The 12,615-nt window shown below is 47.6% G+C and overlaps 1 protein-coding gene across 2 annotated transcripts; it reads left to right on the forward strand.

Moving 5' to 3' along the window:
* The first annotated feature begins 380 nt into the window (after positions 1–380).
* Positions 381–10,504, forward strand: Shox2 (short stature homeobox 2). 2 transcript variants are annotated; one of them, XM_005077940.4, is made up of 5 exons: positions 381–917; positions 3,738–3,946; positions 6,307–6,364; positions 6,676–6,764; positions 8,294–10,504. In XM_005077940.4, exons 1-5 carry the CDS (start codon positions 572–574, stop codon positions 8,585–8,587), a joined length of 996 nt encoding a protein of 331 aa, XP_005077997.1. In that variant the 5' UTR covers positions 381–571; the 3' UTR covers positions 8,588–10,504. The 2 variants fall into 2 exon arrangements, with proteins under 2 accessions (XP_005077997.1, XP_005077998.1); XM_005077941.4 differs by having other exon boundaries at positions 383–917; positions 8,330–10,504.
* The last annotated feature ends 2,111 nt before the right edge of the window (positions 10,505–12,615 follow it).

Here is a 12,615-nt window from a genome sequence, read left to right on the forward strand (position 1 = left end):
CCCTCCCTCTCTCTCCCTCTCTCTCTCCTCCCTCTCTCTCTCTCTGCCTCCCTCACTCCCTCTCCTCCCCACCCCAGGTAGTGGCGCTCCTGCTACCCACGAAGGGGTTCACTCGGAGTTGCGAGAGGGGAGGTAATTTACTCAGAACAAGGGGCCGCCTTTAGGAAGTATAAATAGTGAGACTTCAAGAGCCGCGTCGCTATCAGATCTGAACTCTCCGCAGGAAGAATTGTCAAAGATCTTAACATTGAACACGCGCGCTCCGGCAGGGAAGCATCAGTTCCCATTTCCCTCTGGCGGCCCCCGCCCCTTCCCTCCTCCCCCCTGTCCCCCCTGTCCCCTCCTCCTCCTCCTCTTCTTACTTCTTTTTCTCCTTCTACTTCTCTTCTTTCTTCTCCTCCTCCTCCTCCTCTTCTTCTTCTTCCTCCTCCTCCTCCCTCTCCTCCCCCACCCCCTGCCCCATTGATGTGTTATTATTGGGGGGGCTGGAGCAGTAAAAAAAGAAGGAGGAAAAAAAGAGCGGGGCTCGGCAGGGAGAGCTTGAGCGCGAGGCTGACCGGCAGCTGCCGCGATGGAAGAACTTACAGCGTTCGTCTCCAAGTCTTTTGACCAGAAAGTGAAGGAGAAGAAGGAGGCCATCACGTACCGGGAGGTGCTAGAGAGCGGGCCGCTGCGTGGGACCAAGGAACCGGGCTGCATCGAGGCGGGCCGCGACGACCGCAGCAGCCCGGCAGTCCGGGCGGCCGGCGGAGGCGGCGGCGCGGGAGGAGGCGGAGGCGGAGGCGGAGGAGGTGGAGGAGGTGCTGGAGGAGGAGGAGCAGGCGGAGGAGCTGGAGGAGGGCGCTCTCCCGTCCGGGAGCTGGACATGGGCGCCGTGGAGCGGAGCAGGGATCCCGGCAGCCCGCGACTGACGGAGGGTAACGGCCTGCCCCTGGCCGCGGTTCCCCTTCCCGCCTTCCCCTGTCCTGCGGGGCGAGAGAGGACCCGGGGCCCACCCGGGAGGAGGGCGGCAGCGCAGAGGGCCCTGGACCGCAGCTTTGGAAGCTACAGGAATAGCGGAGGGGTAGGAGGCCAGACTGCTCAGTCGTGGGTGGGGTCCTCGCGTGGGGGAGGACATGGGTTTGCGCGCATCCTTCTCAGCTGCTCCCGTCGCACCGAAACGCGTTTTTCGCGAGCGAGAGGATGCGGCCCGCGCTGCGGGACAGGGAAGTTTGCATGGCCCGCTGCGAGAGGGGGGGTGCGGCAGGAGCTCGCCAGGAGGCCAGTAGTGACTAGCTGTCGTCCCGAGTTTGCCGGAACCCCTTTCCTAGGCCTAGAGTAGGGAAGGGGAAAAAAAGAGGAAGAGAAGAATCAGGCGAGGTTGCCCCTTCTTTAGAGCTGCCACCAAAACCTCTATTAACGCTGCAGAGCCCCCAAATCTCTTGATCTTGGGGACCAAACTTCACATTTTTGTTGAGCTGTTAAAGTGGAAGGCAGTCAAAGGTCCAGGCCAGGCTGATTTTCTCCGTGGAGGCATTGAGGAGTCTGTGGGGTGTACATGGGGTGGGGGTGGGGGGTGAGCTATGTACACAATTTCTCTACTGCCTAGAATCTTGCAGTACTTTAGAGAAGTGTGTGTGTGTGTGTGTGTGTGTGTTGTGTGTTGTGTATTGGTGAGGGTGTCTTTTGGAGCCAGCAGTGTTAGAGAACGGCTTTATCTAAACGGGAAAGCGTCTATCAATTCGAAGTTAAAAATTAATTTAGCACTGGGTACTGCGGTAACTGGTGTGCTGCCATATTTTTCCAATTAAGAAAATATGTGGCATGCGAAGAATCACAAATTTAAGCAAGCAATTAACTTGTTTATAACACGGTCTGTTCCTGTTTAGGCCATTAAGTGGAAAGTCGGGGGTGAAAGAGACATTATATTAAGTCTATTAATCAACTTGAAATTTGGACTTGTTTCCCTTTGAAGCCCCTAAACTTTGAGGGGTATCTACTCTGTGGGTGACAACAGACAAAAGCCTTCCTCTTCCTATCTGAGGAATATATGTGTTCCTGTTTAAATTTTACTACGATGTTAGCAAGAGTATTTTCCTATTGAATTGACCCCCTAATGTTTGCTGTGACCTTATCTACTTCCTTCCTGGGGGAAGGACAAATGTTCACAAATCGAGCAGCAGAAATACGGGCAACAAATAAGATTACAGTATAGTGTGCCAGGCTGGGACGAGATGAGGCTGTTTGTCTTCTCCCAGATCCGGGACCATGTCCTCCTTAATTTAGAAAGTGACAGGATAACTATACAAGGGCCGAGAGTATCCCCTCAGGGTTCACAGCTCAGGGACTTGGGTTAGATGGTCCACCAACCACAAGGTCTGAAGCCTGGGTGAGCCGGTTCCTGGGGTTGTTGACTTCCAAGCTCAGGGCAAGCGTTAATTTCTTTGTAGCTTAGCTGGTTCCAGACGCAGTTTTCTTTTTTCCGTGTTGATCCGGATCTTGGGTTGGGAGGAATAGTAAACAGCTTCTACTATCTAAACTTAGCTTTGACACCGGACACCCATCTCCAAATCAGGCACGGAGGACGAAAGTTAGGTGGACCTTATGTTGATATGGACCTGACTTTGGCATTCCTCACCGTAGCCCTTTGGCATCCGTGTAAATCATCCCTCCTATGGCTCTGTTTGCTCGAACTGGCAGAGCTCCTATCTTTTGCGTGGAAGGAAAGGACTGCAAAGTGGCAACGGGTGCGTTGCAAAGAAACGCATATTTTATTAAACATCCGAGCTGCCGGATGCATGAAAAGGTTTTAACAGCCAATAGAAACCCGAGGAATGTTCTTCTTGAACCTGTTGATCTCAGTGGGTTTAAGCCTTTAGGGTCCAGCCTTAGTTTCCACCGGGGAGGGAGAAGGAGAAGACAGAAACAGCGGTGGGTTTTGCTGGCCACCGGAGTCTGTCTGGTTTGCCGCCTCTACCCTTCTGGCACAGCGTGGGCAGGCCGGTCCTCCAGGCCTCCAACATGGCGTGGATGCCTGTGCCAATTCGACCCGGGTGTGACAGGGTGTACAGGGCCTGTCTAGCTGCCCATGAAACCATCCGTGGGGGTCTGGTCAGAGCTCTAGGGCGCCCGGGGACGTGGCTTTCTGCACCTCTGCGGTACCAGTGTCTCCCTTTTCCCCGCTGCGACCTTTCAGCGGGCCCAATTGTTCCTAAATTAGACCAGTAAGTTTGCAGGAGGCAATGGGCCAGAGGCAGCAGAGGCTGGTGGGACAGCGGGAACAGCCCTCTGGGGATGGCTGGCTTGCGAGGCCATCGCGTGGCCTTGCCGAGCCCTTTAACCGAGACCGCGCTCTGGGAGATGCCAGCGAGGCGCTTTTGATTTCCGTGTTAGTGCGCGGGGGCAGTGAGTGCCAGAGGGTCAGGAATGCATTTGGTGTTGACAGAGGAAGGGATGGGCACAGGTAGTGAGAGAGTGAGCTGAGACCACCTTGTCCCCCAGGCAGTCCTACAGACGTGATTTTATTGCGGAGCTCTCGGACCCCTATGGTCTCGCCGGGTGTTCACGGGGATCCCTCACCCTAGGGGTTAGGAGTCTCTAGCTTTCCTTTGGACAAATCTGGTAATGGGCTTGTCTTGCTTTTTTTTTTTTTTTTTTTTTTGGTCTGTGGTGTGTGTGTGTGTGTGTGTGTGTGTGTGTGTGTGTGTGTGTGGCGCGTGCTCTGACATACGCGTGGTCCCTCGTCGTGCTCTCTCCAGTGTCCCCTGAACTGAAGGATCGCAAAGAGGATGCGAAAGGGATGGAGGACGAAGGCCAGACCAAAATCAAGCAGAGGCGAAGTCGAACCAATTTTACCCTGGAACAACTCAACGAGCTGGAGAGGCTCTTCGATGAGACCCACTATCCAGACGCGTTTATGCGGGAGGAACTGAGCCAGCGACTGGGGCTGTCCGAGGCCCGAGTACAGGTACCCCACTGCGAGGAGGTGGAGGCTGGGTCCCCCGGAGAGCTAGAGCTAGGTTTGCATGCAGCTCAGGGGACACTGGTCGGCTGCTGCTGCAGGTGTTGGGTGTGAGATGAGAAAACGAGGGATATCTTTGTTGGATGTCTTATTTTCTAAAATGAGTTTTGATCCCGTAGCCCCTTTCACCCCTAAGCCAACATATGTTCCCTGAAGAAGAAAGCTGTGCTGGGCTTGCTCCCAGAGTTTCTATTAACCACCCCCCACAATCCCCCCACCCTCACCCCGGCCTCGTGCTGTCTTTAATGTGGTTTAATCCTAATGGGCCTACTTTTATAAGCCTTAAAAAAAAATCCCACAGAAAACGTTTTATCTCTGAAGCCTTAAAAGTTACAACGAGTATTTTGCTCTCTGGAGTTGGGTTTCGTTGAGGGTCTTGGGTTTGCCAAACGGATATACCAATTAGGTTTATAGATGTACGGACTATAAAGAAAATTAGCATCTGTTAAGTGCAAAAATTTACAGTGTCTGTTAGCGGGTCTATCTCTAACCCAGTGCGAAACAGAGGACACGGAATGTATTTGGCCACCCTTTGTTCCCTTACTTAATCAAAGCAAAGAACCCGAACCCAGGAAAATTTGATTTTAAAACAACGTACACATCTTAGTATTGATGTTTGCAAAGTCTAACCTTCAGAGAGTGCCTTATCACATGAAGTCAGAACTGCAGCTTTTTTCGTTATTGGTTGCTTAGGTGAGTGTAAAATCAAAAAGTGGGGTTAAGGATAATCCAAAGGGGGGAATTATAAACACACATACATATCCTTCCAGCTTTATGGGGAACAAATTTAAACGTTTCAGATTGTATTTCCGCTCAAATAATAAAATTGGGAGAAAATGATGGTCATTATTTGTTTGAACACATGGAGCAGTTTTAGCCTAGAACATCTGCAGCTGTTACAAAGTATCGCTGTAACAGATACTCCCTTGGTCTCTGGGCAGAGAGACCACCATCTGTAAGGAACTATGCACAATTCTTATGGGGCTTCTCCGCATCTTGTAATAGGATCAGGGGGAAAAAAACAGAGCAGTAACGTGGACAGAGAAAAAATAATAATAGGCCTCCTTGGTCATCACGACGTCAATCCTAGAGCCTTCCTTTTTAAGCCTGCTCTGCTTTGCAGCCTGCATTGAGCTCTCTAGAGACTGCGCAACCCCTTAAAACCGTGATAATTATTGCAGCCCTGAGTAATAGTATCTCCATTCCAACTCTTCCAGGGGGGGGGGGGAGTCAAGGAGCCTCAGGCCATGTGAGTCACACAAAGGATGCCACCCTGGCATGAAATCCACCCTTCTATTATACTCAATATCAGGAGAATTTTTGATGATTTACATAGGCTGTGGCACTTGGTTCAAACTTACCAGAAAAGGCTCTAGCAATATTTTCTTTTCATCAGTTTTTAAAAACATTAATTTGTGAAAAATCAATATGCTGCATTATTGGAACTGGAGTTTTAAAAATCAAGCCTTATTTGAATTAGAAAAAAAAAACTGTCACACTGACTTGAAAAGTTGGCAAGTTATTTAAGAACATCACACCCAGTACCCTGGGATTACTTGATTCATTCTCCACCTCTCATTTCGTTCCCCACATTCTCTTTTTAAGTGAACTTTATTGCTGCTCTTTCCTCCCCTCATACTTCCATTTAAGTTGCAGGAGCTATTTTCTGGAATCTTTCCTACTGTCCTAACTGCAGGCAGTGGCTTTTTCTATAGAAGCAAATTAGATTATCATGATAATGGCACAATTATTCTGCCACTATGTTACACTCTGCTACACAGAGGGACATAGAAATTCTAAACTTCTTTGTAGTAAGGCTTTTATGACACTAATTAGCCCCCCCAATCTCCCTCCCCCCACCAAAATAAAAGTCCTTATTTGCTTTAATGTTTGTTTTTTTTCTTTCAAGATGAAGCTAATTAATATTATAGGCAATTACTGAGTCCATTCTTCTTGGGTCTTAACTGGGTAAACATTTAAACCCATTATCACATTGGTGTCAGGTACCAGGGAGTGTTTTAGGCCCCTGGGACTCTGTAATGTGGAAAGATGAAACCGGAACTAATAGTAATTTATCAAGGAACAATTTATCTTACAAAGAATCTAGGAATTTTTTCTATTTTGTATTTGTTTTACATTTCCCATTTTGGAAATTTGGGGCTGTTTTGTATAATTTAAGGCATGCTTTTCATATCCCTAGGCTGGCCTAAACACTACTTTTTTTTTCCATTGCACTACTATAATTTAAGATATTAAGATGTTCTGAATCATCGAGTTTTATGTGTCTCCCCCCCCCCAACTTGTAGGTTTGGTTTCAGAATCGAAGAGCTAAGTGCAGAAAACAGGAAAATCAACTTCATAAAGGTATGTCTTACAATGCATTTTATTACTTGGTAAACGTGGGGAGTGGGGTGAGATCGCTCTAAGGAAGAAAAAAATCTCAAGGATGATGATAGTACATGATTTAAAAATTTTTCTGGACAGTTCAGAAAGTCTTACTACTTAAAAACCAACTATAACTGATTTTAATTATAGCAGCAATTTAGAAAAATGACAGTCTGGATCTAATAGGATCAGCTCTATCTTGCTACCTGGTGACACATTGGAAAATTTGACAAGAAATGTTTACCTCACCTCTTGTGTTTCATTTCCCTTTTTTGTTGTTGCTTTTATAGGTGTCCTTATAGGAGCTGCTAGCCAGTTTGAAGCTTGTAGAGTTGCACCTTATGTCAACGTAGGTGCTTTAAGGATGCCATTCCAGCAGGCAAGTACAACCTAGCTTCCAGCTGTTTGTAAATGTTAAAGGGCCTGGATGTTTGTTTGGACTGTTGAGCAGACCCTGTCTCTGAGCTTCGGTGTACATTCAGTTGAAGAAGCAATTTCAAGACAATATAGTAGCCCCATTCTCCTTTAAAAACCTATACAGTGTCATGGCCTTGAATACTCAGTACTCTCTGTTTTCATAGGAACCCCGAAGGAGCCTGAAGGCAGTAACCTGTCCTTTAAAAAATGCATTTAAGATTGCACTTGGGGAGAGGAAGGAACAGCTTTTGATTAGGATTTTGTCAAATCAAATACAAAGGCTGCTCCAAAGGTGTTTTAAAAGCAATCCTCTAAATATTCTTTCTAGGTATTTTCTACCTCCTAGTCACATTAAATGTCCCTGGCAGAAGAAAAATAAATGCAGCTATTCCCAACTCAGACTATTTTCAAAAAGTTGTCCTTATTTTTTTTTTTAAAAAAGACTTCCTCTCTGATAGAGAAGGAGGAGTTGGTCTTCCCAAGGCTGGCTGCCTTACCTCAGGTATCCCTTTCTGAGAAAAAAAAACCTTTAGAACAACTTTTTTTAAAGGAGAGCCTGCAGCAATGATTTAATCCTGGGAAATCCCAGTGTTCTGAACTCACCACTCTCTAAGCCGGAGGGCAAAATCCCTTCCTTGCCACTCTCTGACCTTCCCCATCTTCAGCAGGCAACCCTGCTCACCAAGGCTGTAATGTCATAGATGAGCTCTCAGTCACCAGTCCTCTGGACTGGAGAATTAGAGTTAGAGAGATGAGTTTCCCCTGCCTTACTACAAGACACTTGGACACCTGATGGGAAGGCATTTGAAATATGGAGAGAGAGAGAGAGAGAGAGAGAGAGAGAGAGAGAGAGAGAGAGAGAGAGAGAGAGAGAAACTTACTAGGAAACTGGCCCTACTAAGAAGGTAGATATCGTCAGGCCATCAGACTCAGCAGCACTGAGATTATTGGAAACTTAGACTAAGTCCCAGACTAGAACTCCTGACTTGGGGGTCAGCATTGAAACAAGATCCTCAGGTTAGTCTTATGGCAGGAAAAGTCAAGGCCTGCAGATGCAATAACTTCCCTAAGGGACAAAAATATAAGTTACATATTTTGTTTTAGCACTGTGTCCAAGGTGTATGTGACAGAGACAGGGAGAGAAGGGTAACAGTCCCTTATCCCCAGGCTTCCCAAGATATTTTTGCTATGTTGAGATGGGTGATGCATGGGGACTGTATCATGCTCCATTCGCCCATCCAGTTCCCGAAGGGGCCACAACATTCCTGCAGACAGGGATGAGGAGCCCAAACAAACGTCCTCATAATGACTGGGGGTAGGGATGGGACACTAGAATATTAATGTGGTGCCCCACATTTAGCAAAAAGCCTATAATGTCCTTTTCCAAACAGATGTCTAGCAAAATGTAGCGTCCCTGTCGCGCACCCCAATTCTCCCCATAGCCAAGCTGGCTGCCGTTAATGTTCTGTTTCTATTCTGTTGTCACCCTAGGATAGTCATTGCAACGTGACGCCCTTGTCCTTTCAGGTTCAGGCGCAGCTGCAGCTGGACAGCGCCGTGGCGCACGCGCACCACCACCTGCATCCGCACCTGGCCGCGCACGCGCCTTACATGATGTTCCCGGCACCGCCCTTCGGACTGCCGCTGGCCACGCTGGCCGCGGACTCGGCCTCCGCCGCCTCCGTGGTGGCTGCCGCTGCCGCTGCCAAGACCACCAGCAAGAACTCCAGCATCGCAGATCTCAGACTGAAAGCTAAAAAGCACGCGGCCGCGCTGGGTCTGTGACGCCGGGCGCCAGCGCCACGGGTCGGTGGAGCCTCCCGAGCGACGCGACCCCCGCACGCCCTCCGCGACCGGCCGCTTCTCCCGCACCCGCTTCGGACTGCCTAGGCCCGCCCCTTCCCCCGCTGACTGCCTCCCGTTTCTTTCTGCATCCTGGATTCCCAGGGCGGGACTCTGCGCTGGACCCGGGATCCCACGAGGGCCACCAACCCAGGGGCTCCAGCGCATCCGCCCTTGGAACTAAAAATCGGCTTTGTAGGAGCGGGTTTGGATAAGTCTGGATAGAGACTGGACAAAGGATTGTGTGAGAAGTGGAAACTGGCAAGACTGCGGCGATGGACTCATATGTAGAAATAAAACCTTGGGAACATCAAATGATTAAAAACAAACAAACAAAAAAAGAGAATAGAGAGCAAACTAACGAGAAAAAGGAGAAAGGGAGCTTGTTTCATATTACTATTTGGCTGGAATTAGTGAGAGAACGACGGAGCGAAAACGAGTCTAAAAATTATTTTGTACATAAAAATACGGAAAAATAACCTGGATGAATCTTGAGAGGAAGGGGGAGGGGTTTATCAGGTAAAAATGTATGTTTTTTTTAATGGGCCAAGAAAGCAAAACGGAAGGAAGAGGTATACTTATTTAAAAAAATTAAGATGGAAAAAAATGCGCAGCTGGGAAGTTCACAGGTTTTGAAGCTGACCTTTTTCTGCGAAGTTCACTTTAATACGAGACATTTGATAAGAGAGGCGGGCCTCCTTTTACGTTGAATCAGATGCTTTGAGTTTAAAAAACACCATGTATGGAAGAGCAAGAAGAGGGAAGACAGTGTGAAAACGAGGAGGAAAAAAAAAGGACGTTAATACAAAAAAAAAAAAGTGATGCCACAGACAATGATTCCTCTGAAAAATTATTATGGCAGAACTGTCCAGACTGCTGACAGTAAATTCTGGTTTGCATGTTACTTGTATTCCATTGATGGTGTCCCCTCCCCTCCCCAGACCCATGTGCAGTCACCACACTTTCATTCTCAGTATGAAAAGCGTCTTGATGTGAACCCATAGGAAATTTGTTCGGCCTTTGATCCCAAGGGGCAAAGGAAAAAAAGTCGGAAGGGAGTAAACACACTGTTGAGTCTTCCAAGAAAATAGAGGCGGTTAGGAAAATATGGGGAAAGGAAAAACAGCAAAGGAAGCCTTGAAGGTATACAGCCCCGCATCGCGATAGACGCTTTATCTGTTCCCTCCGGTTTCGTGAATTCCCCTTGCTGGTTTCTTGAAATCCTGTTTGAGGATAATGCTTTATTTCCCCCCCTCTCTATCCCGTCCAATCCACCTTAAATGACACCCGGCTAGGTAAAGACACTAGGTTTGTGTATAATATGTTGATAAACACGAGCAAAGTTTATTTTGGCTATAATGTGTGAACTAATAATGGTTGACTTTCAACATTTGCATTTTATCTCACAAAGGTGTATTCATTCAAGCCATCTTTTTGTTTCAATTCATGTAGCTATTTAAACAGGGACAGCTTGGGCTAAGCAACCTGTAGTCCAAATTCTCTAGCAAGCCTGCTTAGGGCTTCCCCCCTCCCTTTTTAATTTACATGAAAGAGGAAAAGCTCTTCTTACTGAACTTCAGTATGCGTTTGAGCTTTGTAACTATTTGTTCTCCATGAAAACAAAATTATTTATATTTGCCATATTTTTTCTAGTGTATTAAGTTATTTTAAACAAAATATGCTGTTATGACGTGTTGTCAGTACAAAATGTTTCGGCTCCACTTCTGTTAAACATTTAAATAAGTGCCAAGTTATTAACCGAAGACACTTTGCGATCAACTGAATGAAAATAGTATTGTTTCATTTGATGGGGTTCGCGTCATCTTTGTTCTTGTTACGATTAAAATATCCGGGATACTCTTCCTTCTTCCTTTTTGATGATATTCTCATATTCATACGCCCCCCCCCAATAGGTTAAAAAGCACTTCCCTCTGCTCCTAATTGAGGTAATCAGGGAACCCTGAGAAGTGCGGCACTGGGGATCCCTTGCACTGAGTACAACCCCTTTCACCTCACATTAAATACCTACTATGGATGCCAGTTTATGCTAAACAACAACAAAAAAAGAGCAGATTAGGAAAACAACAAAGAACAGAATCCCCAGATCAAGACGTTTCTCCTTCACTTTGCTATACTTTCACCCTTAAAGTTTGTTTGGGTCATTTTGGAAGAAATAAAAGAGGGGTCACGCTATAGCCCCTGGGTTTGTTACATGTGGCATTACCAACAATCGATCCCAGGTCGCAAAACTTTCTGGAGCTGCTGGTTTGGAAGCAGGCTCAGAGCAGGAGCAAGTCAGAGAAGCCCGGGGAACAAAGCATCACCCAACAACCTGCAATGCAACCGCCTCCAGTTCTGTTTGGCATCAGTCGCCCTCTTCCAGACTCTCCGTGAGCTTCGAGATGTTCTCCTGCCCTGCCTGCCACACACACACACACACACGTGTGTGTGTGTGTGTGTGTGTGTGTGTGTGTGTGTGTGTGCGTGCGTGTGTGTTTGGGCTTCTGGGTGTGTGTGCGCACAGGATGATAAAAAGACCTGGAGACCCAGTCCCAGCCAGTCCCGAGTCCAGCTGCCCTTTCTTGCAGCACCCGCCCCATCCCTTGGAGGGGACACCTCTGTGGAGGTCGCAGATGTCCTAAAATCCCCTAGTGTCAGGATTTGGCAGATAGTAGTGACCCCCTACGGAGCCCGCATGACACTCTGCTTTCCTCGGGGACTCATCTCGCCTTTGAAGCTGATCCACAGACTAGACATGGGGAGAGAGGTTGTTCTGTCCCTCAGCTACCAGAGGTAGCGAAGCAGGAGCTGGTCTTGTTCTCCCTGTTCAGTTCTGCAACTCTCCTAGTTGGTGAAGGTCGCGGTTGGCCACAGCATTGTCCTCAGTGACCTCAGAGAGGTCCAGGGACTCCAGCCGGGCTGGTTCTGAACCCTTGGGTCAAAGGCGGGATCTACCACTCTCATGACCCCCAAGGGAACATGGAGGTCACACAAGGCAAACATGGGTCATGGGAGCTGCCTGGGACCCTGTGCCCAATGTGGCTCTTTAGGGCATTCTGGGCTAAGTCCCAGGTCAAGGGGAGGTGGCACACCCTGCCTGCTGGGCTCTGGGTACCATCCATGCCCATATTGCCCGACTAGCCTGAGTGTGGAGGTTCAGGGAGAGAGGAAAGCTGGATCTGATAAGGAAGTCCAAAGGTTCCTGCTCAGATGAGGGATACCAGCTACCACCTTCTCTCCCTTGAGGCTCAGGAGGAAACAGCTCAATCATCCTAGCTGTCTGGGATCTGAACCTTTTATTTGGGCTCCTACACAGGCTCTCTGGGGCAATTTTCCAGATCTTTGCAGCCCAAACTGTTGGGCAGACAACTGGGTGAGCCTTGCGTTTTCCGAACCATCCCCAGAAGAGGGTTTGCTGAGGTCTTCCCTTTAAACATGGACCCCGATTAATGTTATTTTGGCCAAAACACAATAATTGTAACCAGTTAGCATTCAAGGACTCCCCTAACCTTCATCTTTCGAAGAATGCGAACTTTTCCGTAGTTAGAAAAATCCATGTTGGGGTGGCGATGGTGGGGGGGGTTAGTGAGTCAGAGGGGCTTACTCAAGACATGATTATTGTTAAGGACTCTGTGATCCAGGAGTCCCAGTTTTTTTTCTTTTTTCTTTTTTTAATGCACAGAGTTGAACTGATACACATCTATTTTGACCCCCCCCAATTGTAAGTTTTTAGATCCTCAGATGGAAATACTTTAGTATAATGTAATGCTCAAATTTCGGAACTATTTTGATTTCTGAAAAAAAATGACTTTTTTGGCTTCAGCAACATGGGATCCTGTTTTTTCTTCACAAATCAGTTTACTTCATAAATTGCAAACATTTGCAATAAGATCTCAAGATTGTTTATTTTACATAACCTCAAGCACTTGACTATGTTAAACAGAAAGTCTGTGAAATCAGTCTAACGTGTG

Source organism: Mesocricetus auratus, unplaced genomic scaffold (genome assembly GCF_017639785.1).
Source record: "Mesocricetus auratus isolate SY011 unplaced genomic scaffold, BCM_Maur_2.0 Super-Scaffold_100011, whole genome shotgun sequence".
Lineage (NCBI taxonomy): Eukaryota > Metazoa > Chordata > Mammalia > Rodentia > Cricetidae > Mesocricetus > Mesocricetus auratus.

Bases quoted from the DNA above. Each gene is read 5' to 3' on its own strand.
- Shox2 (XM_005077940.4), top strand. From the start codon at position 572: ATGGAAGAACTTACAGCGTTCGTCTCCAAGTCTTTTGACCAGAAAGTG. The intron at 918-3,737 runs GTAACGGCCTGC...TGCTCTCTCCAG, and splicing joins CAGCCCGCGACTGACGGAGG to TGTCCCCTGAACTGAAGGAT. The intron at 3,947-6,306 runs GTACCCCACTGC...CCCAACTTGTAG, and splicing joins TGTCCGAGGCCCGAGTACAG to GTTTGGTTTCAGAATCGAAG.